The sequence below is a fragment of the Protopterus annectens genome, chromosome 4.part0 (assembly GCF_019279795.1).
Source record: "Protopterus annectens isolate FY-2018-M chromosome 4.part0, PAN1.0, whole genome shotgun sequence".
NCBI lineage: Eukaryota > Metazoa > Chordata > Ceratodontiformes > Protopteridae > Protopterus > Protopterus annectens.
Genome location: NC_056733.1, coordinates 880478086 through 880503936, shown reverse-complemented (window position 1 = coordinate 880503936; position 25851 = coordinate 880478086). Strand labels below are relative to the sequence as shown.

Sequence of the window (25851 nt, the reverse complement as noted above, 5' to 3'; positions counted from 1 at the left end):
TATCAGCTGGTTCACCCAGGCTAACACTGTGCTGAAAAGCAAATAAACTGTCTGTGCAATCCAGTGATAAAAGTTCTGTTAAAATCCAGAATTTAATGAAAAGAATGAAATAAAACAAAATAAAAACAAAAATAATAAAAATTAAGTCCCTTGTCCAACGATAAGCGCTTTAGAATAGTTCTTCATCAGATCGTATAATCAAATGGGACATTCATCTGTATATATAAGCCAGTCCAAATTATTCATCCAATAAGAATATCAACACCAAGGTTCCAGCAAATCCATGTTTGGATTTCTCCATCTGATTTGCATAAACCGGGTTAACAATCCCATTTTCTAAATGGATGCCTCACACAGCTTGCTAATGTTCAGTACTAATGAAATATGCACAGTAGGTGATGTTAGTAACTAATAGCACTTCCAAAAGAAGTAATAGATGAAGCAGCTAGCTTTCATGCATACTTAGACTCTTGAATCTTCTGTACAATGGAGGTCCGAGGCCTGGCCTCTCTCTCTTCTTCATCTCTGTGGTTTTGGTCTTCTTGCGTTTGCTGCGTCTTCTTATCTTCGTGTCTAGGCTGGTTGATCTGTATTCTGGGTGGTGTGTGACTGACAGCATGCCTCACACTAATGTATTGAGTCAGAATATGAAAAATAGGTGAAACTAAAGAGCCAATAGTGGCTTCCAAAAAACAGCAAAAGACAAAAAGTACAGTTTTGTACCTACCATAAATGTAGATGTTCGAGTGTTCACACTGCTGCAGTCATCACACTTGGGTTATCTGCCATCAGGCGGTCCCGCAGTCGGCCCGAGTTCCAAAGTCTTGGTCCGGCGTCGGTTGCTGTCGCTTCTTCCCTGACGTCAGTGCGACAGGGGTATAAAAGAGGCAGCCAACACCATTTTCTTCAGTTTTTCTTGCCCCAGATGTCAGGTGCCCCCAAATAGGAAGGCAATACATAATCCTAAGTAAATTACATAAGTAGAAAACAATAGCTACAGTTGTAAGCAAATACACCATATAGAAATGCATCTCAGAGATTAACAGAGAGGTATAGGTAAAACCCAGGTAAGAAGAGGGGAAGGTGGGAGGGTAACCTGGACTGCATTAGTGTGAACACTCGAACATCTACATTTATGGTAGGTACAAAGCTGTACTATGTTCATCGTGTTACACTGCTGCAGTCATCACACTTGGGTTGAATCCCAAAGCTAAGACTGGGCGGTTGGTACTAAACAGGGTTTGGAGAAGCTAGTAGGCCCTGCAGAACTTTGCCAGCTCTGTTTTTTGAGTATAGAGGTAAGTGGTAGTGCTTGGTGAAGGTGTGCACTGAACTCCAAGTTGCAGCTTCCAAAATATCCTTGGTTGGTACCCCTCTGAGGAAGGCTGATGATGTTGCTGTAGCCCTGGTGGAATGAGGCCTAATGTTCCCAGGTACAGGCTTCCATGGTGTGTGTAGCAGAAATGGATACAATGTCCTATCCATTTTGAAATGGTCTGTTTTGATATAGGCTTTCCTTGAGATCCTGCAGCATAGGATACAAAGAGCTGATCAGATTTTCTGAAAACCTTTGTTTTATCCAAGTAGAAACGTAATTGTCTGTGAATGTCCAAAGAGTGTAGGAGCCTTTCCCCTTTATTCTGGGGGTTTGGATAAAAGGTGGGTAAATGAATGGTTTGGTTTAGAGCCACACTAGATACTACCTTTGGCATAAAGGAATGGTTAGTTCGTAAATACACTCTGTCTTGATGAAAAATGATGAAAGGCTCCACTGCCATTAGGGCCTGTAGCTGTGAGACTCTTCGTGCTGAAGTTATTGCTAGCAGCAGGGCAGTTTTCCATGATAAAAATTGTAAATCAGCTGAAAAAGCTGGCTCGAAGGGCGGTAGTGTAAGTTTTTCCAAAACAAAATTGTGGTCCCAAGTTGGTGCTCTTCAGGGCGGTCTTATGTTCTTAGCCCCCTCTGAGGTACTGTCTTAATAATGGATGTGAAAAAATAGGAGGATCCGTGTTGCAATGAGCTGAAATAGCTGAAGCGTGGATCTTTATAGATGAAAAGGAAAGGCCTTTGTGCAACATCTCAGTTAAATATTGCAGAATCTGAGGAATATTTGGGACAAGAGGATTTTGGCCTTTAGCCTGGTTCCAGGCGCAGAATCTTTTCTATTTGTCTGAGTAGGCTTTCCTGGTGCTGGGTCTCCTGGCCTCCAGAATGACATCCCTAACAGCTGTAGAGAGAAGTGTTGACTGGTTGTTTAGATAATCTGCCATGCAGCCAGATTTAAAGTCTTGAGCTGGATGTGTAGAATCTGATTGTTTTGCTGAGTCAGCAGGTGAGGAATTTGAGGTAAAATCCATGGTGGGCCTTGAGCCATGTTCCTTAATATTGGATACCAGTGTTGGCGTGGCCAGTCTGGAGCAATAAGTATCATTTGTGGTCTCTCTAATCTGGCTTTTACCAGCACCTTTGCCAGAAGAGGTAGTGGAGGAAAGGCATACACTGTTAGTGTTTTCCAACTGAATGAGAGGGCGTCCACTTTCCAAGCTAGTGTGTGGTATGTCCTTGTGCAAAACTTTCGCAGTTAGTAGTTTTGGGGCGAGGCAAACAGATCTATGTCTGGGCTCCCCCATTTTTGAGTTATCACTGTGAATACTTGTGGGTCTAGTTTCCACTCGTGAGGATCCATGATATTTCTGCTTAGTTCGTCTGCCAATGTATTTTTCTTTCCTGGCAGGAATTGTGCTTGTAGTTGAACTTGGTAGGCTAGTGCTGTGTTCCACAAGGTCATTGCTTGCCTGCATAGGGGGTAGGAATGTGTGCCCCCTTGTTTATGTACCACATCACTGTGGTGTTGTCCGTCTTTATTAGAAGTTGTCCTGGATGTAGGAGGTCCTTGAAAGCTGTTATGGTATTTTGTACAGCTAACATCTCTTTTTGATTGATGTGGAGATGCATTTGATCTGCAGACCATTTACCCTGAATGCACTGTCCTGCCATGTGTGCACCCCAGGCGTAATCCGATGCATCTGTTGTCATTGTTTGCCTGGCTGTGGGCAAGGTGAAAGGCTGACCCTTGTTGAGGTGACATGCCTGAGCTCACCATAGAAACTCCTGTTGAAGGCAGGGAATTAGTGGTATTATTGTTTCCAAGCTGTGGCTGTATTGAGTCCATACACTTTTCAGGTACCATTGTAATTTCCTCATATGCAGTTTGGCATATGGTATTAGTAGTATGCAAGATGCCATGAATCCCAAGGCCTGCAGAATTTTTCTTGCAGGGAGTTGGGTCTTTGTTGCCATCATTTTGAAGTATTGAGTCAGTTGTTCTTGCTTGTCTGGTGTGAGATAAGTCATCTGGGCCGTTGTATTTAAGCTGGCACCCAGGAATATTATGTCTTGTGAGGGCACTAGTTTTGATTTCTTTTCGTTTACTGTGTACCCTAGGCAACTTAGTAGTTTTTTTACAAATGCCAGATGTTTTAAAAGAATGTCCTTGCTGTCTGCGTGAATAAGGCAGTCGTCCAGGTATGGATATATTTGGATTCCTCTTTGTCTGCAGTATGCAATTACTGGTGCCAGGCACTTTGTGAATACCCTGAGCGTAGTAGATAAGCCAAAGGGCAGTGCAGGGAATTGGTAATGAGTTGAACCTGCTATAAATCGGAGGTATCTTCTGCAATTTTGTCTGATAGGGACATGCAGGTATGCCTCCTTAAGGTCCAACGTTACTAGCCAAGCCTTCTTGCCCAGCATGGGAAGAAGTTGCTGTAGTGTGAGCATCTTGAATTTGGGTACTTCCAGGTATGTGTTTAGAATTGAAAGGTCCAGAATGGGTCTCCAGGCTTTGTCCTTTCGTGGAACCAGAAAGAGTCGAGTAAAACCCTTGTCCTTGCTCCTGTGTAGGAACCTGTTGAATGGCTCTCATGTCCATGAGAGCTGTAATTTGTCTTTGAGCCTCTGCCCATTGATTTGGTGGCAGGTTTGGCATTCCTTTTTTCCTTGGTAAGGAGTGAAAGTGGAACCTGTAAACTTGAGATACAATATTTAGGACCCATTTGTCTTTCGTGATGGTATGCCAATTGGCTGCAAAAAGTGCAAGTTTTCCTCCCAAGGGAGCTGCCAAGAGTGATTTTCTTGGCAGTCTGAGGGTAAGTCAATGTGATTGTCTTCTGATAGTTTGAGACCTGTCTTCTCTTCCTTTCTGGGTTGTGGCATCCCATTGTCGAGGCTTGTAAGACCCTTGAGGCTGACCTCTGCCCTTTCGGCATCTGTATTTGCCCCTCTGTGGTCTGTCAGAAGTTGGAAAGGACCAGTTTTTGGTTGGCCAATTTCTGCTGAAACGAGGGGGTTGAACCTGTAAAAAATCCTTGAACGTTTGCATAGATTTTGCCTTATCCTCCATTTTCTTTAAAACCTCTTCTGCTTTCACACCAAATAAAACATCCTGCTGTAAAGGTGCATCCAATAACTTTGCTTTAACACGATCAGGTAAAGTTTGTTCTTTTAACCAAGCATGCCTACGAATGACAGACCCTGTTACTGCTGCTCTACTGGAAGCTTCCAATGAATCAAATCCACAATGCAAAGTATGTTTTCCCACTTGTTCTGCTGCATGCAACAATTCTTGCATTTCCTTGTAATCAGGCTGCTCCGTATGTGTGATAATTTTTTGTTTTAATTGAGACATCAAATACTGTTGATATTTCAGCATGTGAAACTGGCAGTTTAAGGCCCTCACAGCTAGAGTAGCTGAGGTATATACTTTCTTTCCCCATCTGTCTAGTGCTCTACAATCCCTTTCAGTGGGTACAGGATTTTTAGCAATAGAGGCCTTAACCCCTTTGGGACCCTGGGAAATGGTTTCTGGGTCAGCAACAGGGCTTTATATAGGAATTTGTGTGAGTCAGGGACTCTGTAGTATCTATCTGGTTTGACTGGTGCAGGAGGTAATGAATCTGGGTTAAGGCTAGATTCTGAATAAACATCATCCACAATGTCTAACACAGGTGGAATAGCACGGGGTCTGTACTGGGGGTAGTAAAAGGAACTCTCGGAGCCTTTTCTTAGAATCAGAGTAATCCTGACCTTCCCAGTGGAAATGTTCCCTCATGGTATGTAAAGTTTCCCCAAAAGAGTAGTCTTCTGGGGGAGAAGCTGAAGGAACTGACTCTTCAGCATCAGTGTCTTCATAAGGGGGAAAGGAGTAGTCCTGTTCCTCAGAAGAGTCTGAGGAAATGGAAACCTGGTCAGACGAAGCGTCCTCCTCCTCCTGTCTAGGCCTTTTGTCAGGAGGGGGATGGGAACCCCTGATTAGGGAAATTAAGTCTTCAGCCATCTTGAGCATCTGTTTCTTAGGCATGGGGCCTTGTACAGGAGACTGCTGTACAGGCTTCTTTACTTTTAAAGGAGTTTTTAGCTTTGCATAGGATTTAACAGTAAGTGTAGTCGGTCTGAAGACACCTTCAGCAACTGAAGGCCTTTCAACTACACCGGAATCCCCTTCAGCAATGGAATCGGAAGGACCTAAAGATAAAGGTTCTGGAGGCCCAGCAATCTCCGCTTGGGAGTCGGATGCAGCCTGGGGTTCTAAATCGGCAGTCGTCAGGGGCTGCGTAGGTGCCTCATGTAAAACCAGAGAACCGGCGACTGGCATAGCAGAGGCCTCGGTGTCTGGTTTGGATCTCGGCTACCTGTCCTTATCTTTGCGCTTATTATGCATCCTGGTCGCCGGTTGCTCCAACGGCATGGTATAATTAAATTTTCTACCAAAATAATGTCGGGCAAAATCAAACCGACATTTAATAGTTTGTTTGTTAAACCTAGCACAAAACCGACAACCTGTGACGTCGTGGTCTGAGCCTAGGCAAGGAATGCAATAAGAATGAAAATCCTTATGAGGTATTTGCTTCCCACAAGAAATGCAATTATTAACTTTTTCTGACATCGGTCTGAGGCAAGAAATGGTTCCCCAACGGGGTACTTAGCTTTATTGAAGACTTCGGTCTGAAATTCGATTTGAAAATCTCAGGAGTCGGCCGACCGGCACTTGCGAACTGCTTCTGCTTTGGGCACCGCGCGGCAAGAAAGACTGAAGAAAATGGCGTCGGCTGCCTCTTTTATACCCCTGTCGCACTGACGTCAGGGAAGAAGCAACAGCAACAGACGCCGGACCAAGACTTTGGAACTCGGGCCGACTGCTGGACCGCCTGACGACGCCGAACGGCACTTGCAACACTGCTTCTGCATCGGACCATGCGGCAAAAAAGACTGAGGATATGACGTCGGTCATGCGCATTTGTACCCTGACGTTCTGATGTCAGTCAAATGCGCCTTGACCGACGTCAGCCTTATACTCTGATATTCGGAACGACCGAGGGACAGCGGACTACCCAAGTGTTAGGACTGCAGCAATGTGAGATGAAGAACATCCCAAGTGTGATGACTGCAGCAGTGTAACACGATGAACATCTGCTAGCCTTCATGTATTCTTTTTGAAAAACTTATCAAATAATCCCAAAAGCAGTTCTTTACATATTTCTAATATTCAATACAGGAAAAATGACACGAACAATAAATGGATGATCTAAGTAGCCAATGGTGGCTTCCAAGGAGCAGCAAAAAAACAAATCTGCTGACTTTCATAAATTCCTATTATGAAACTTCTTTTCTTTAATCTAGTTAACCCAAAAGAAGTTTTTCAGATATCTCTGATGTCCAATGATGGGCATGACAAAAAATAATACATATAGTAGTAAGCATCGCTATCAATAAAAAATAATACATATAGTAGTAAGCATCGCTATCAATAAAAAATAATATATATAGTAGTAAGCATCGCTATCAATAAAAAATAATACATATAGTAGTAAGCATCGCTATCAATAAAAAATAATACATATAGTAGTAAGCATCGCTATCAATAGAAAATAGGCGATGTCATTACTAAAATTTAATTTCTCAAGACAGGAATATAGCAGGACAATTACTAAGCGACAATAAATGTTAAGGCTCCATGTCTTGCATGGCCACATTTGTACCTCGATAAATTCACATAGTGACTGCCTATAAGTTTTCCCTGCGAAGAGTATAGGTATGTTATTTCACTCTAGCAATGTATGCAAATTTCAGACTTCATTTCATCCATACAAAGGCAGTATATATAAGTTTCTGACTTCATCCCATCCATTCAAGATCAATAGGGAACTTTTACTAGAATTCCACCATCTCTGTTCAAATGTTTATCATATTGTCCAGTTTTGTATTGATGAAACCAGAGTAGGAAAGGATGTGGGCATATTAAACTACAAATAGCATATTTCGACAGCATCAAATCTTCTAATCTTGACACTAACATAAACGAACTTAATCAAACTTCCGTTAGGATATATATGCTCTTGTAAAACAAAATAATTAAGTATGTTATTTCACTGTAGCAATATATGCAAATTTCAGACTTCATTCCAGCCATCCAAGATCAATATGTATACATTTCTGACTTCATCCCATCCATTCAAGATCAATAGGAAATTTTACTAAGATTCCACCATGTCTCTTCAGATATTTATCATTCATCACTTATGATCTCGTTACCTCATGGTCGATCTGCGTCTCTTCAAGACAGGTTTCAACAGTATAACACTATTCAACCCCGGATGTTGATCAGCTCTAAGGTTTATCATCCATTTGGTTTCCCTAAGTTCAGTTATGTTCTTAATATCCCCTTTTTTTGGGCCAATATGTATGGTCTTGATAGCTTTATATGAAAACAAGTGATCTTTATGCTGACTGACATGATTAGCTAGGGCATTATGAAAGTGCCTAATCCTAGCTCCCTCTATATCATTAATCCAACTCAGACTTTGAAGAAGATCTTTCGCTTTTAATCAGTATGGGCTCAGGAAGCAGTCTGATGCAAATGAAACTCTCTAAACTTTAGCAAAGGAGAACCACTTTTCTTTTGATTCCTTAGATGAAGAGGCAGAGGGAGTGGAAGTGTGTTTTACTTTGAGATTTTTTCCAAGGAGTCTCAGATAAAAAGTCTGCCCAGACATCTAGCCCTCTCCCCAAGTATCCAGCACCTATTCAGTAACTACTATCTGCAGGAGATCTGCATCTCCTCCTGAATCAGTCAAGTGTAGTTTTCCCTTGTCCATATTGGCCCTAAAAGATGTGTCAGACTCCAAACCCTTAGTGGCTTCCTAAGAAGCAACACCAGAAGGCTCGGAAGCAGCCAAAGAACAGTCTCCAAAAATGACCACAGCAGCAGTATCAGCTGTCGAAGCCTAGGAAAGAGAAGATGGAAATAAACAGCAGTTTAGCGAATTTCTTTTTCTTGACAACTGGAAAGGGGATGGCAGAAGTACTGGTATCAGACTCTATAGGGAGCTGAGAAATGATTCTGCTGGTTCTCTATGAAGAGCTGTGGCGGCGGTTAGCATTGTGGCCCAACAGCAAGAGGTTCTCCGGTTTGACTCTCGGCTGGAGCCTGCGGTTGAGTGAGCTTTAAAGTGATGCAGGTAGGTGTGTGCGCCTTCTGTTTAGGTTGGGCACCAGGCAGGCCACTCGACACCATAAAAACTCCACTGCCAATCAGTAGCGGACCGGTGATGCGCTGTGGTGACCCCTAACTGGGAAAATGTGAAAGACATTGCTTTTGATTCTCTATGGAGAGCTCAAGGGATGTAAGTTTTCCCCTAAGACTCTTAGGTTTTGAAAGACAAACAAATGGGAGTATGACCAGATGTGTTACTCACCTAGACAGAAAAGACAGGCTTGTGCAGGAGTCTCTATAAGTGATTGACTTCCACCCATGCACTTCTCCTATCTCACACAGAAGCCAAATAACAGTACTGTTCACAGAAACTAAGGAAAGTCTTTCAAACATAAAGGAGAATTGGGCAGCTGACAGAAAATCCATCCAGATAAAAAAGTGGAAAAAAATGATTCAACTGTACTAAATTATTATTTGATAGCGTAAATGGATCAGTAGACACCAGCTAAGGAAATTCAAATGTATTAAATTATTACTTGATAGCATTATTAGATCAGTAGACACCAGCCTGTATTGGTGAACTTTTCTAAGGCCTTAAGGCTTTCAATTATGATATTAAACAATGAAATTAAAAATGAAAATGTTAACTCTACTAGTCCTACTACACTTACTACTATGTGCAGACAATAATTCTTCTACTAAAGACCCAGAAGTAGAAAATGCAATTCCAGGCATACTGAAACACATACATTATCTGCATTCTTCAGGCAAATCGGGCACTGCATCAGCAAAAGACTGAATATGTAGCTGCAACACTACAATTAATTCCCATCTGTAAATAGATGGGCACATGGTGGCATCCTTTAATATGCCACCATGTGCACATCTATTTACAGATGGGTACATGGTGGCATCCTTTAATATGCCTGAGCATAAATATATTACTTATCTATATTCTCAAAAAACTTTAGGTGTATTCAAGTTATCATCTTATAGTAACAAAACTGACTGAAAAAGGGTCCAAGCAGTTCAATTCACTAAACTCCTCTTTAAAAGGTGGAAGCTTGCTTAAGGATCTCCACCCAGCCCTTGTGCCAAATTTACTAATTTCCACATAGTTTAAAATAGCATCTCCCAGCTACACTTGACCAAGTTGCTGTCCACAGAAGGGGGATCTGTGTAATGCACTCGATCTTCAAATGCAGCAAAAGGGTCCTCTCCTCCTCTTAGAATTTTCCTTGCCTCTGTTTGGGAAACTTCTGTACCATTAAAATACTGATAAACTAATATTGCATGACTAGAAAAAATTCAGTTTTAGAGCCTATATTTGAATTTGCTCTTTGCCACAATTCATGTGATGCTAACAAAGTTTTCTGATGTAGCAGATATTACTATACAACACCATCAGTTCTTTACGCATAATTTTTTTACTGCACTTGGCCTACATCATGGCAAACAGGTTGTACATAGAAAGCTCAGCAGGCCCACTTGACACTTCAAACATGACTAGTCAGAATTTTGCAAGGAAGACCACTGATGTTCATGGAAGAGTATAAGAAAGGGAACTTTCCAGTTTAAAAACTACGGACTCCAATGCATGCGTACCATCTTTGAAAACAGCATTAAAGATTGTCAAGTAGATGGTGCTGGAGTTAAATGTATGGCCCAGCCAAACATTTTGTGTGTTTTTTCCAAAAATTATACAGAGTAGGTGGCTCTACACAAAAGTCCGTGTTATAAACTTTTACTGGAGAAAATAATGCAAGATGGCCCTGCAAAGACATTACAACAGATAACCAACAAATGTCTTGGTTTGATATTGGAACATACAATACTACAAATACAGCACTCTCTTATTATGCATGCTACAGACAGCACCCACCAAGTTCTTAACCTCTGCACTGAACATCTGTCTGTACTGGCAGTCTTGTCCCTCCGAGCTGTACACATGATTCTTCACTCTGAAAGATGCATCGGTGGTCACAGGCTGACGAGCTGAAAGGAAGCTACCTCCCTGATTGGGGGTCATGAAAATACGATGCTGTCGATGAAGCACTTGATCTGGCTCCAGGAACAACTGCTCAGCTAAATTAGGAAGGCAAAAAGGGGTATCTTTCAGGAACAGTGCCATGTGTAAAGTATGAAATCACCTTTTAGACATTAACTATTCAAAGTAAAAGACATGCATCAACATGAAAGTACAGTTGTACAAGATCTTACTGTAACAGTAGATGTCCCACTTCTCACTGTTGTAGTATACTTTACTTTACAGGTATCCTGCTGAGGATAACCTAAAAATTGTCCAGGATAACAAAACCTTTACACCGTCCATGTGTCATACATCAGACGTATGCTCAGTGTGAAAGACGTAAGGTACATATGTGGCATACAGATGTTTAATCCTCAGAAAGTACAGTTGTGCAAAATCTTACCTTAACAGTAGATGCCCTCTTCACTGCTGCAGTATTCTTTACAATAGGGATCCCCTTCCAAGAGCAGCCTGACATCCAGCCAGTATACCAAAGCCTTTTGGTTGCAAAGGGTACACTAAGTCACGTGTATGCTCCCTGTGCAAGGAGTAGGGCATAAACGAGACGCCCGGACGTACCATCCTCAGAGCTGAAAAATCCCCAAAAGAAACGATAGTACAAGGATAAAAATAGGTAACAAACACATCCATAAGGAAAAAGGACCAGGGGGATGAGGAAGGAGCAAATACTGCAACAGTGAAGAGAAGGACATCTACTGCTATGGTAAGATTTTGCACACAACTGTACTATGTCCTGCCATATCACTGTTGCAGTATTCTTTACAATAAAGACAGTACAAAAGCTCAGGAAGTAGATTGGGAGGACAAAGGGCCAACAGAGCCCTCTAGGAAGCCATTGAGAATGGCCCTGGCAAATACAGCTCTGGTCCTAGAAATCACATCCAACTTATAGTGCTTAGTAAAGGTATGCACAGTTGCTGCCTCAAGAATAGAATTAAGTATCTAAACCCTTGAAAAAAAACCACCAAAAGAAGCAATAACTCTAGTGAAATGAGCTTCAACATAAGAGGGAAGGTCTTCCCATGAAAAGAATAGCAAAAAGAAATGGCTTTAGATATCCAAGAAGAAATGGTTTGCTTGGAAACAGCCAAACCTAAAGACCTAGAATGAAAAACAAAAAGCTGATCAAATGTACAAAAAGCTTTAGTCTTATCCAAATAACACAAGAGTTGTCTATGCAAATCCAAGGTGTGCAAAACCTTCTCAATGGCAGACTACAGAGAAGGGAAAAAAGTGGGCAAATAAACGGACTGATTCAGAGATAACTCATTGACCACCTTGGGCATAAAAGAAGGATTAGTATGAAGGGGCAACCTGTCCTTATGAAAAATTAAAAAAGGAGGAACAGCCATAAGGGCTTGCAGCTCAGACACCCGTCTGGCAGAAGTAAGGGCCAAAAGAAGAACAGTCGTCCAAGAACAATGCTGTAAGGAAGCTGAAGCAGCAGGTACAAAAGGAGCCTGAGTCAATTCTTCTAAAACAAAATTTAGGTTCCAAGAAGGAGAGTCAGGCCTTTGAAAGGCCTAATATGAAGGATGCCTTTAAGAAACTGTTTAGCCTCAAATCTAGAGGCTAAAGGGGGAGTAAAAGGAAGACAAGTAGAGACAACTGATAAGTGGGTCTTAACAGAAGAATAAGCCAACCTAGAATTGAGCAATTCACACAAATAGGAGATAACCCAAGGAAGATCCATAGATAGTGGATCCAAGTTAAGAGAAAGACAACAAATAGAAAACTTCTTCCGTTTGGATAAGTAGGATTTCCTAGTAGTGGGTTTCCTGACCGCCTGCAGGACCCGAAGCACGTCTTCAAAAAAAAGTGTCTGTAGGGGATAAAAACCCTTTCACCCACAATGTCAGTTGAAGAGTAAACAAGTGGGGATGGATATGAAATCCTTTGTTTTGTGCAAGTAGGAAAGTACAGTTGTGTACACTTACCATAAATGTAGATGTTCGAGTGTCTTCACTGTTGCAGTCATGACTGTAGGGTTCTCCCCTGCCGGCAGGCAATACTCGGTCGGCCAGAATCCCAAAGTCTGGGTACGGCGTCGGCTGCTCAGCCATGCTCCCTGACGTCAGAGCGCCAGGAGTATAAAGCTCATAGCCGACGCCATGTTCTCCAGGTTTTCTTGCCCCAGATGTCAGGTGTTCCAAAATGAGTAAGATCCCATACCCTTTGCAAATACACCTCAGAAGAAGGGTGAAGAAGGGAACCACACAAAGGAAAAAATAAGAGGGGACAGGAGGGAGGGTAACCCAGACTGCAACAGTGAAGACACTCGAACATCTACATTTATGGTAAGTGTACACAACTGTACTATGTTCATCGTGTTTCACTGTTGCAGTCATGACTGTAGGGTTGAATCCCAAAGCAGAATAAAAGGGAGGTGGTCATAAAGTAGAGGGGGCGGCTAAAAGGCCCTGCAAGACTGCAGAAGCAAAGCCTGCCCTAGACAGAGTAGAGAGGTAGATTGTAGTGCTTGGAAAAAGTATGCACTGAACTCCAAGTTGCAGCTTCCAAAATGTCTTTGGTAGGAACTCCCCTGAGGAAGGCAGCTGAAGTGGCAGCAGCTCTGGTAGAGTGAATCCTTATACGCCCTGGGATTTGCTTTCCATGGTGTGAATAGCAAAATCTGATTCCATAAGCAATCCATTTAGAAATGGTCCATTTTGAAATGGCTTTACCTTGGGAACTTGAAGCATAAAAAACAAACAATTGCTCTGATTTCCTGATGTCCTTGGTTCTGTCCAGGTAAAAACGTAGTTGTCTGTGTACATCCAAAGAATGTAAGATCCTTTCCCCTTTATTTTGAGGGGTGGGGGAAAAAGTTGGCAAGTGAATAGTTTGATTTAAAGCCACTTTGGAAACCACCTTAGGCATACAAGTAGGATTAGTCCTTAAAGACACCCTGTCTTGATGAAAAATAATATAAGGTTCCACAGCCATAAGAGCTTGCAACTCTGAAACTCTCCTGGCAGAGGTCAGAGCTAACAGGATGGCTGTCTTCCAAGATAAAAACTTGAAGTCAGATGTGGCAGCAGGCTCAAAAGGAGGTAAGGTGAGCTTTTCCAAAACATAGTTGAGATCCCAAGCAGGAATGGGTGAAGATCTAGGGGGCCTTAAGTTCTTAGCTCCTCTGAGAAACTGTCTCATGAGCTGGTGGGAAAAGATTGGCGGGTCTGTATTATAATGAGCAGAAATAGCACAGGCATGTATTTTTATGGAAGAGAAAGAGAGACCCTTATGTAAGAGGTCTGTCAGGTAAAGTAAAATCAGAGGAATGTTAGGAATAAGAGGATCTGAATCCCGAGCCTGCATCCAGGAGCAAAATCTTTTCCATTTTCCTGCATAAGATTTTCTAGTGCTAGGACGTCTGGCTTCTAAAATGATATCCATAACCTGCTTGGGTAGGAGAGAATGAATCATAGACCCTGGATTAACCATGCCGCCAGGCTGAGAGTTTTGACATGGGAGTGCAGAACCTGACCCTGGTGTTGGGACGGAAGGTTCGGAGTCTGTGGTAAAACCCAAGGGGGCTCCAGACAAAGGTTTTTTAGTGTTGGGTACCAAAACTGTCAAGGCCAATTTGGGGCCAGCAAGATTATCATCTTGGGCTTGTCCTGTTTGATCTTTAATAACACCCGTGGAAGAAGAGGTAGAGGCGGGAAGGCATACCTCGAGAGGTTTCTCCAACTGAATGATAGTGCATCCACTTTCCAAGCTAGTTCGTGGAATGTCCTAGTGCAAAAAATCTGTAGTTGATGATTGAGGTGGGATGCAAAGAGGTCTATGTGAGGACATCCCCAGACTGCTGTAATCATCTTGAATATTTCGGTGTCCAGCATCCATTCGTGTGGGTCCGACAGGTTCCTGCTCAGACTGTCTGCCAGGAAGTTTTGCTTCCCTGGTAGAAACTGAGCTTGAAGGTTCAGATTGCAAGCTAGAGCTGTGTTCCATAGATTCATGGCTAGTCTGCAAAGGGGATAGGAATGAGATCCCCCTTGCTTGTTTATGTACCACATAACTGTGGTGTTGTCTGTTCGTATCAGTAGTGGTCCTGGATGTAGAAGATTCCTGAAGGCCAATAGAGCCTTCTAAATGGCTAACATTTCTTTTAAATTGATATGCAGGAGCTTCTGATCCTTTGTCCAAAGGCCCTGTAGACAGTTGCCCTGAAAATGGGCTCCCCATGCATAATCTGAGGCGTCCGTGGTTAGTATCTGAGTGGCTGAAGGCAGACTGAAGGGCTTTCCTTTGTTTAGAGTACATGCCTTGGACCACCAAAGGAATTCCTTTTGAAGACAAGGCAGGACGGTAATCTGTATGTCTAAACTGTGGCAATGCTGAGACCATACACTTTTTAGGTACCACTGTATTTTCCTCATATGTAGTCTTGCATATGGTACGAGAAGGATGCAGGAGGCCATGTAACCCAAAGCCTGCAGGAATTTCCTTGCAGATAGCAGAGTTAATGTTGCCAAGATTTTGAAAGTTGAAGCCAGCTGTAATTGCTTTTCGTATGTCAGAAACGCCATCTGGGTTGTTGTGTTGAGAAGAGCACCCAGAAAAGTTATTTGTTGAGAGGGTGTCAAATTTGACTTTTTTATGTTTACAGTGAATCCCAAGAACTTGAGAAGATTCTGAACAAATTCTAGATGCTGGAGTAAGACATCCTTGCTGTCTGCCTGAATAAGACAGTCGTCCAGATAAGGGTAAATTTGAATTCCCTTGAGTCTGCAATAAGCTACTACTGGAGTAAGGCATTTGGTGAAGACCCTGGGCGCAGTAGACAATCCAAAGGGCAGCGCAGAGAATTGAAAGTGCCTCCATCCAGCCTTGAACCTGAGGTATTTTCTGCATTCCTGCCTGATGGGAATGTGTAAATATGCCTCCTTTAAATCCAAAGTTACCATCCATGCATTCTTGGTCAGCATTGGAAGTAGCTGCTGTAGAGTAAGCATCTTGAATTTTGGTATCTCGAGAAAAGTGTTCAGGACTGACAGATCCAGAATGGGTCTCCATGAATTTTGCTTTCTGGGGACTAGAAAGAGCCTTGAGTAAAAACCTTGTCCCTTCTCTGAAAGTGGAACCAGTTCTATGGCTTTCATAGCTAAGAGAGCTTCCACCTGGTTTAAGGCCTCTAACCATTGATGTTTTGGAAGATCCGGCCATCCGCTTGGTCTTGGTAGGGTATGAAAATGGAATTTGTAACCTCTTGAAACCACATCCAGAACCCACTTGTCTTGGGTTATATGAGTCCAATTTAGGTGAAAAAGAGAAAGTTTTCCTCCGAGGGGGGCTTCCAGGCAAGATGTTCCTACAGCCCAACAGAAGGAGTCATTGAGTCTGTTTTCTATGAGCTTGCGACCTGTCCTCTCCTCCCCTAGGGGTGGAAGCAGTCCATTGTCTTGGTCTAGAAGAAGCTTGCGTTTGAGGCCTTCCTCGGGAGCATCTGTACCTACCCCTCTGAGGCCTGTCAGAATTGGGAAAGGACCAATTTTTAGTAGGCCAATTCCTACTAAATCTGGGTGGCTGTACTTGTAAGAAATCTTTGACCGTTTGCATGGATTTTGCCTTGTCATCCATCTTCTTTATCACCTCTTCAGCTTTAGATCCAAACAAAACATTATGCTGAACAGGAGCATCCAATAATTTAGCTTTTACTTGATCTGGCAAGTTTTGTTCCTTTAACCATGCATGCCTTCTCATGACTGTGCCAGAGGCAGCAGCCCTACAAGAAGCCTCCAAGGCATCAAATCCACAGTGTAAATCATGCTTCCCAACTTGTTCAGTGGCATGCATTAAGTCATGTAATTCCTTATCTGCACAGGCGGAAATGGAAGTTAACTTTTGTTTTAAAACAGACAGAAGAAATTGCTGGTATTTCAGCATGTGAAACTGACAGTTTAAAGCCCTAATAGATAAAGTAGCAGAAGTGTACACTTTTTTGCCCCATCTTTCTAAAGATCTGGAATCCTTCTCAGTGGGAATGGGGTTTTTAGCAGAAGCGGCCTTAACCCCCTTAGGGTTCTGAGAAATGGTTTCAGGGTCAGCAGTAGGATTCTTGTATAAAAACTGGTGGGAATCAGGAACTCTATAATATCTGTCTGGCTTAACAGGAGCTGGAGGAAAAGAGTCGGGAGTTAAGTTAGCCTCAGAAAAGGCTTCATCCACAATATCCAAAATAGGAGGAATAGCCAGGGGTCTATGTTGGGGAAGAAGAAGAAAATCCCTAAGCCTTTTCTTAGATTCCGAGTACTCCTGTCCTTCCCAGTGAAAATGTTCCCTCATTTCATGCAAAGTTTCCCCAAAAGAGAAATCCTCAGGGGGAGAAGCTGAAGGAATGGATTCCTCAGCATCAGAATCCTCATAAGGAGGGAAAGAATATTCCTGGTCAGAAGAAGAAACTGAAGAAACAGAAGCCTGATCAGAGGAGTCATAATACACTTCCTGCCTTGGCCTTTTATCTGGAGGGGGATGTGAACCCCTAATCATAGTAAGTAAGTCTTCAGCCATCTTGAGAAACTGTTTCTGAGACTTGGGTGCCGGATCAGAAGAGGCCTGGGCTGCAGTCTTTGATTTGGAAGGAGTCTTTGCCTTTGTCTTTGCCTTTATTAGAAGCTAAGTAGGCCTGAAAACCCCTTCGGAAGCCATTACCTGCACAGCGGCTCCGGACCCATCCGAAGAAGCATTGTCCGAAGGTCCTGCTACAGAAATATTCAAAGGCCTAGTTGGCTCCTCATGGGAGTCCGTTTCGGCCATCGGTTCCAAAATGGCCGACGACAGGGGCTGCAAAAGCACCTCACTGACGACGGCCGAACCTGAAGCTGGCTCTGCTTGTATGATATCGTCTGATTTGGACCTCGGAGGCCTGTCTTTATCCTTGCGTCGTTTGTGAACTCCGGTAGCTGGAACCGTATCGGACGACATTTTGTAATTAAAACGCCTACCGAAGTAATGAAATGCAAAATCGTACCTTCGTTTAATTGTACATTGATTGAATCTAGCACAAAACCGACAACTAGCTACGTCGTGGTCAGGGCCTAAAGCAAGGAATACAGTAAGAATGAAAATCCTTATGAGGTACTTGCTTCCCACATGAAATACAATTATTAACTTTTTCTGACATCGGACTGGAGCAAGAAAAAAGTTTCCCCAACGGGGTACTTAGCTTTGAGTAGGAGAAGTCAGTCTTCGGACTGAAGTACGGTTAGAAAAAATTGTCAGGAGTCAGCCGACCGGCACTTGCGAACTGCTATAACTGCACGGCAAGAAAGACTGGAGAACATGGCGTTGGCTGTCAGCTTTATACTCCTGGCGCTCTGACATCAGGGAGCATGGCTGAGCAGCCAACGCCGGACCCAGACTTTGGGATTCTGGCCGACCGAGGACTGCCTGCCGGCAGGGGAGAGCCCTACAGTCATGACTGCAACAGTGAAACATGATGAACATGACCTTGTGAGGTAGCTTGTGATGACTGCCCTTGGCAAGATGCAGAGGAAGAGGGAACCAATACTGTCAAGGCCAAAAGGAAGTCACCAGCAAGATTTTGGGAACACCCTGTTTTATTTTGAACAGGACTTTTAGAATGAGAGGAACGGGAGGGAAGGCATAAAGAAACATCCCCTTCCAAGAAAAAGAGAGGGCGTCCACCTTCCAGGCCAGAGGGCATGGGACTCTTGCATAAAACAGAGGAAGCCGTCTGTTCAGAGGGGAAGCAAACAGATCTACTTGAGGAGTACCCCACTGGTACACAATGTACAGAAACACATCCCTGTGAAGCATCCACTTGTGGGATGGTGTTATGGACCTGGTCTGAGAATCTACCACTATGTTCTGGTCTGAAGGAGTGTAAGCCGCCTGAAGAGTCATCTGATACTGGACAGCTAGCTCCCAAATCTGAAGGGCTAACCTGCATAGGAGGTAAGATCTCGTCCCCTCTTGCTTGCTGACACAGCACATCATCGTGGTACTGTCTGTTAGAATCTTGAGAGACCCGGGGAAAAAATAAAAAGGCCTGAACAGTCAGCAGAAGAGCTCTCATCTCTGATACTGATATGGTTTGTCTTTCGTCAAAGAGACCAAAGGCACTGAACTTTCCATTCTACGCCCGAAGCATCTGTGAAAAGTTCCTGAGAGGGGATTAGACTTTGAAAAGGAAGCCCTGGGTTGAGAGACAACTGAAGAATCCACAGCTGAAGTTCCAGCTTGAGGCATGGAAGTACATGGACTAAAAAATCTAGAAGAGGAGAATGCTGAAGCCAAATTGACTTTAGAAACCACTGAAGCTTTCTCAAGTGGACCTTGGCTACAGGTAGCACAGGAATGGTGGAAGCCATATAACCGAGAGCCCTCAGAAATTATCTGACTATTACTGTAGCCACAAGAAGGGATTGAAAGAAAGCAATGAGAGTTAAGGCCTTGGGGAAGAGGCAGGGATGCCAGCACTGGAACAGTCTATATCCAGCAGCCCAGAAAAACATGATCCTTAGAAGAAGTTAGGAATGATTTCTGGAAATTTACTGTAAACCCGAGGTTTTGCAAGAGAGAAATGGTAAAGTGTAGATGCTGAAGCAAGATCTCTTGACAGGAGGCCTGAATAAGCAGGTTGTCCAGCTAGGGAAAGACCTGAATCCCATTAGTCTGCAGAAGGCAATTACAGGAGAGATTCATTTGGTGAAGACCCTTGGGGGAGTAGAGGCGCCAAAGGACAAAGCACATAACTGAAAATGCCAGGAAGCAACAGAGAAATGTAAAACCTTCCTGAAAAGGGGATAAATAGGAATGTGTAGATCAGTATCCTTGAGATCCAGGGAAACTAGAAAAGCCCGAGGATGTAACAGAGGAAACAAGGTTTTGAAGGGATAGCATCCGAAAGCAAAGAACCTTCAAAAGTGTGTTTTGCTGATAAATATCCTAAATATTTCTCCAGGTGCCTTCTTTCCTGGGGGCCAAGAACATTCTGGAGTAAAACCTTTCCTCCTGTAAGGAGTTGGAACCCCTTGAATTGTTCGAGTCAGCAGGCCCTGAAGCACCTCTGGAAAAAAGGGCAACTGTTCTGAGGAAGGCACAAAAAGGGGGAGGAAGAGATTTCCAAATTATGTAATAATCCTTGCAAATTATGGAAAGAACCCAGGAGTCTTGGGTGATTTTTACCCAAACAGGCAGGGATTTAAATTTGCAGCAGTAGCACCAAGCAAATGTTTATTATCTAGAGGCGCATCCATCAGTTTAGCCTTGATAAAATCAGGAATATCGCCTCAAAACAGATCCAAAAGCAGCAGCCATAGATGAAGCATCAACTGCATCATAGCTGTACTTAATGAAATGGCAAGCTTCTTGGGAGGATGTCCCAAGCAAAGAAAGAACAGTGGCCTTGCCCTCAGAATCAGGGAGATCAGAAATAGCCTGACAGCCTTGAGAGAACTGCCAAAACATACCTAGCCATGTGTGCCTGATAGCAGCTCTACAGGCTAAGGTAGCAGAAGTACATACACAGTCTTCTTACCCAGTCTATCCATGGTTCAGCTATCCTTATCAGATGGCAACAATTCCGTGGAAGGCAACAATTTGGAAGCCTTATCAGAAGCCACTGACACCAAAGAAGGGTAGGCAGCGGGACACTTATACAGAAATGTGCAGTCCTCAGAAACTTTATAAAACCTATCAGTTTTTTTTGGGAGCAGGGGGTTGAGAATCAGGAGCCTGAGAAGCAATAGAAAAAGCATCCAGCAAGGTAGCAAGAAATACTGGAACAGCAGAGGGCCTAGGAGACTCAATTTGTAAAAGTTGATAGTACCTCTTCTGAACATCAGATACTTTAGCAGTCCAGACTGAAAAATTCCATCATTCTGGAAACTGGATAACAAAATGAAATCTCAAAAGGAGAGTCAGGACTTCCTCAGAACCACAGTTCAGTGGCGAAGGAATCTGGGAGAAGTAAGTTAAGGGCTCTTCATCAGAATCAGAATCATCCTCCTCAGAAGAATCCTGTTCCACAGGCCTCTTAAAAGCGGTAAGAAGACTGGGGGAGCAGGAACAGAAACACCCTGTGGAGGCTTTAGAGCCATAAAAACATTAAACAAGCCCCGAGTGAAGTTCTGCCATTCACTCCGAGGATCCCTGGGAGCAGGCGAAATACGTTTAATTTTCTGCTTCTTTATGAGTGGGACGTTAGCCTTGAAAAATATGGAGGCTCTGACCTCTGATACCAGTCAATAATGGTACCTAACGAAAACTGGAGGCAATTATTCTCGGTTCCACTAAGTCTCCTCCAGTTTTCCCCTTGAAACTAGTCTAACTCTCAACCTAAGCACTCAAAAAGCATCTTACAGCCCAGCACTTGCTCAGACCTAGTAGCAAGCACTAATATACCCTGACACTGATCGCCCAGCAGGGCAAGGCTCTTTATTCACCCCTCACCAACCAAGCAACTAAGCAGATCACCCTACTATTCAGGCATGACCAAAGGGCAACTTTAGGTGCACTCTCCAGTCCAGCTGGTGAATCTGGGTATCCTGAGGCAATGTTACAACTGCCACGTACACAGACAACCCTCTCCTCCTACCACAAAACACTAACATATGCGAGAGATGCAATTATACAGCCAAACTGGAAGCTAAGCTGTATCCAGTGTCTCCACCCAAGATTGGAACAGACAGTCAAAGAGGAGAAGGTTAACACTTGCACCACACCTCCAGCCGCACACAGACCTACTAAAACAGCATTGGCAAAAAATACACATAAATACACAAAATCATACTCGGAGGCTCTAAATAAAAACCTGCAAAAGCATCAGAGACCTCCAAAGCAGATACCCAAACAACCTGCACTTCCTGTCACAAACCAGACAACACATAAAACACAAAATCAGTGTGCCGCACAATCACAGCCTTTAAGGCGAAATAACATAGCTAACACACTAGTAATAGGTGACTCTATAGTCAGGCACACTGACGTCCGACTCACTAGGCTGGACAAGCAGAAAGTTACTGTTGGTTGCCTGTCAGGAGCCAGAATCCGCCACAAAACACAAGCACTCAGATCACTCAAGAACAAGTACAAATATCACTCTGTCATTCATGTTGGTGTGAATGACTTGAGACATACCTCCCTGGACTACATGAAAAGAGACATGGAAGAGCTCTCTGATCATGCAGCTCAGGATGGTATGACCATGACCCTGAGCAGCATCCTACCCTCACCAAGAATGATACCTTAGCATAAAGAAAAAAATGATGAATTTCAACAATTGGCTAAACTTCTGGTGTCATTCAAAGGGGATCCAGTGTCTGTCAGCCTGGGACGACATGCTCGACAAGCCGCGTTGCTTCGCAAGAGACAGCTTGCACCTGTCACCCCAAGGCTTTTGAATACTGGCCAAGGCTCTTGCTGCCCCCATAGTGCCTTTTTTAGGCAGGGCTCAAAAGTTAAACCCACCTCTGTAAATAGCACAATTAACAAAAAACTGAGGGTTATGCTACTCAATACAGGAGTTTAAATCTCAAAATGCACGCGCTCGAAGCACTCCTCAGTATGGAGAACGTTGACATCTGTGCAGTAACTGAAACCTGGTTCAAGGCTCCAGAGAGCACCCCAGCACTACCGGGCTACAACTCATACCACACATTTCGGTCATAGAACATGGACCAAAACAAAGGACGGGGTGTATCCATAGTCATCAAGGATACCTACACCTCCAGGTTAGTGGCTCAGCATGATACCTCTGAGGTCATCCATGTGCAACTAACCGGACAAATCTGCAATGCAAATTATGGCCTGCTACAGATCATCCTCCATGACCCAGAAACACCACTCCACCTTTCTGGAGACACTGGAAAACATGAAGGTCCTACTGAACACCCTGATATTGGGCAATTTCAATTACCCCACCATTCACTGGAAAAACTACTTGAGTACAAGTTCCCAAGGCCAGCGCTTCCTGGAATTCATCACCTCAAACACGCTGGATCAGCTGGTAAACTCCCCTACCAGAGGTGAAAACATATTGGTCCTGGTCATCAACATGGGCAACAGGTGTTCCACACTGGAGGTCAACCAGTCACTGGTTAGATCAGACCATAAACTAATCACTCTGGATGTCCACACGCCACCACCACCCCCCCCCCCCAACTAAGGAAACCACAGCAAAAAACTTTTCTAAAGCAAACTTCACCTTACTTAAGACAGAGGTGGTAAGTTTCACAGCCCCCACGCTAAAGGATAACACTGCCCAAGATGCAGAAACCTTTACAAATGCACTCTATGAGCACCTACAAGGATGCATGGATTGTGCCATCCCTAGCAAAACCAAGACTCACTCCCTCTAAGAGAAGGAAACCAGTTTGGTGGACCCCTGCAATAAACAGGCTATACAATAGGAGGAATCTAGTTCAGAAAAAAAGCAAATCCCAAGAAGGAAAGGCATCCCTGATCAGTATCAGTAAGAAACTAAGGTCCCTCATGAAATCATCCAAGGCTAACTTTGAAAGAAAAATAGCCAAGGATTCAAAAGATAACCACAAAGCCTTCTTTAGCTATGTTAAGAATCTAAGTGGCAACTCGCAGATATGCACCGAACTAGTGTAAAATAGCACAAAATATACTGAACCTACTGATATAGACAACATCCTGGCAGATAGATTCAGTGCAAACTTCACCCCCGTCTCACCTCAAAAGCCCTTTTAATAACAATACCAGAAAAGTGTAGTGTCCAAAAAATCACAGACGCACAGATGAAAACAGCCCTTTCAAAAGCCAAAAACACAGCGTCAATGGGACCAGATGGTGTCCCAAGCTGCGTCTTGCAAGAACTACAGAATGAACTAACCCACCTAAACACACTGTTCAACCTCAGCCTCTCCCACAAGCTACGTGCCCATAGAATGGCGCACAACAACGGTTATTCCTCTCCACAAAGGAGGGGCCAAAACTGACCCTGGTAACTATCGCCCCATAAGCCTGACTAGCCTAGTCTGCAAGGCTATGGAGCGCATCATCATGGAACTCTTTAACAAAGACATTGGGAACCTCCAAACACTTGACCCGACCCAGTTCGGCTTTAAGAGCAGATCATGCCTACTAAACCTGGTTGACTTCTTCAAGACAGTCACCAAGGCCATAAACGAGGGAAAGGTGGTTCACACAGCCTACCTTGACCTCGCCAATGCTATCAACACCATTCCCCACTCGGGTATTACAGAAAAACTCACCAGCCTGAACATAAACCCCTATGTCACAAGATGGGTTGCCAAATGGCTTACAGACAGAACTCACACTGTAAGAATAGTGGGCTCCAGGTCCGACTCTAAACCAGTCACAAGTGGGGTCCCGCAAGGCTCGGTCCTGGGACCTCTACTGTTCGGCATATACTTCTCAGAAGTACAGGCAAACACAGGAGGACTATGGCTAACCAAGTTTGCCGATGACTGAAAAACTGGGAGCCATAATTGACTCTCCGGCTGACATGGACATTCTCCAAAAAAAGCCTTACTGAGACGGACACCTGGTGTCAAAGTCATGGCCTCAAGCTAAATGCCAAAAAATGCATACTCATCCCATTTGGGAAAAACAAAACACCCACTAATTACCACACAGGTGGCAGCCCCCTTAATACAGAAGAGGTGATAAGAGATCTGGGGACCCAGGTAGATAGTAATCTCTCCTTTGGCAATTATATTGCCAAAGTAGTTAAGAAATCCTTCTATGTGGCCCATCTAATTACTAAAGGGTTCGCATCTAGAAATAAAGAGGTTATAGTGCCACTCTACACGTCACTCATTAGACCCATCATAGAGTACAATGCCCCATTTGGGATGTACCTCACAAGACACAGCTGGAAAGATCACAAAAGTACCTCACCAAGAGGATTACTGGCCTCAAACATATGTCCTATGCAGCCCGACTGAAAAAACTTTGGCTGTACTCAGTGGCATATCGCTTACTCAGAGGTGATCTCTGCCTGACTTACAAAGCCATGTCCAACTCAAAATTGATGGACATGCTCCAGCTAAAGAAATCCAAGTCACTGCGAGCCACGTGCTCTAGTGAGCTAAACCTCGCCACAACAATAAATAGAACATGCTGGAGGGATAGATTCCTGTCACAGAGACTCCCCATGCTTTGGAACAAAATTCCAAATTACATCAGGCAGAGCCCCTCACTAACATTCTTCAAGAGAAACCTTGAGGAGTGAATGGGTAACAGAAAATACATCCCTGGGATCACTTCATTGGCTCTGCTCGACAGAGGATCAATTAATTAATCAATGGGGTGGCGAAAGCTAACACACTCTGGCTAGGCTTATAAATGCCCTTGGGCAGATAGCCTAGTACCTATCTATGAACACCCTTAGGCCCTTCAGTAATAACCAACCATAAAAAAAGGTACCAGGTCCCCAGCGAAAGTGCACCAAAAGTTTAATGAGCAGCAGGTAACACAAACAGCGACAGTTAGGCAAACACAGTAACAGTATTAAAATACTTAGTGAATTTAAGAAAAGTAGTAGTCCCATTAATGCAATCTATGAATAGGTCAAACTCTTTCTTCAGTACCTTTCCATAAAAAACATAGGTCATCAAGGAATCTACAATACAATGTCCACTTATTTTTATAATTTAAAATATATTTACTTTCCCAATATGCCATAATGATATTTGCATAAGTTGGTGCACAATGTGCACCCATCGCTACACCCCTAACCTGTCTATAGTATTCCCCTTCAAAAAATAAAAAGTTGTTTTTAAGAACAACTTCCATAAGAACAAGTATAGTTCTAAAATCATTGTTAGAAATACCTTTACTAGATATTAACATCTCTTCGAACCACTCTAGTCCTACTTCATGGGGAATACTAGTAAACAGGTCAACAACATCAAGCGTACCAAAACCTCTTGTTTCTTTATGTTTAGAAATATCCAATTTCCTCAAAAAATCCCATGAATCTTTTAATATAGAGCCATTTTCATCAATAATTATCTTAATCTTAGTGTCAATAAATTTAGCAAGTGGTGCTGTTATTGATCCCTCAGAAGATACAATAGCCCTTAAAGGAGGGTCATTTATATCCTTATGTACCTTAGGGATCCCGAAGATTGATGGTATTTTTGGTTTTTCTACATGTAAAAATTTATACGTTTTTAGATCAATTGACCCTTCTAATAACAAGTCATTTAATAAAATATTTATTTTTTTGTATGCTAAATTTATCTCATGAATAGAAGTTCTACTATATTTGTCTATGACATTTAAAATGTCCAACATTTTGCCCTCATAAATAATATGATCCATGAATACTACCCCCCACCCTTG

At 43.2% G+C, this 25851-nt stretch overlaps 1 protein-coding gene across 1 annotated transcript in view; it reads right to left on the bottom strand.

Moving 5' to 3' along the window:
- The window catches only part of SMPD4 (sphingomyelin phosphodiesterase 4), a 1415848-nt gene that overhangs the window by 157177 nt on the left and 1232820 nt on the right, over positions 1 to 25851 (bottom strand). The window contains exon 18 of the mRNA XM_044068837.1: positions 10375 to 10577. Coding sequence (XP_043924772.1) covers positions 10375 to 10577 — 203 coding nt within the window. The remainder of the gene's footprint in view (positions 1 to 10374; positions 10578 to 25851) is intronic.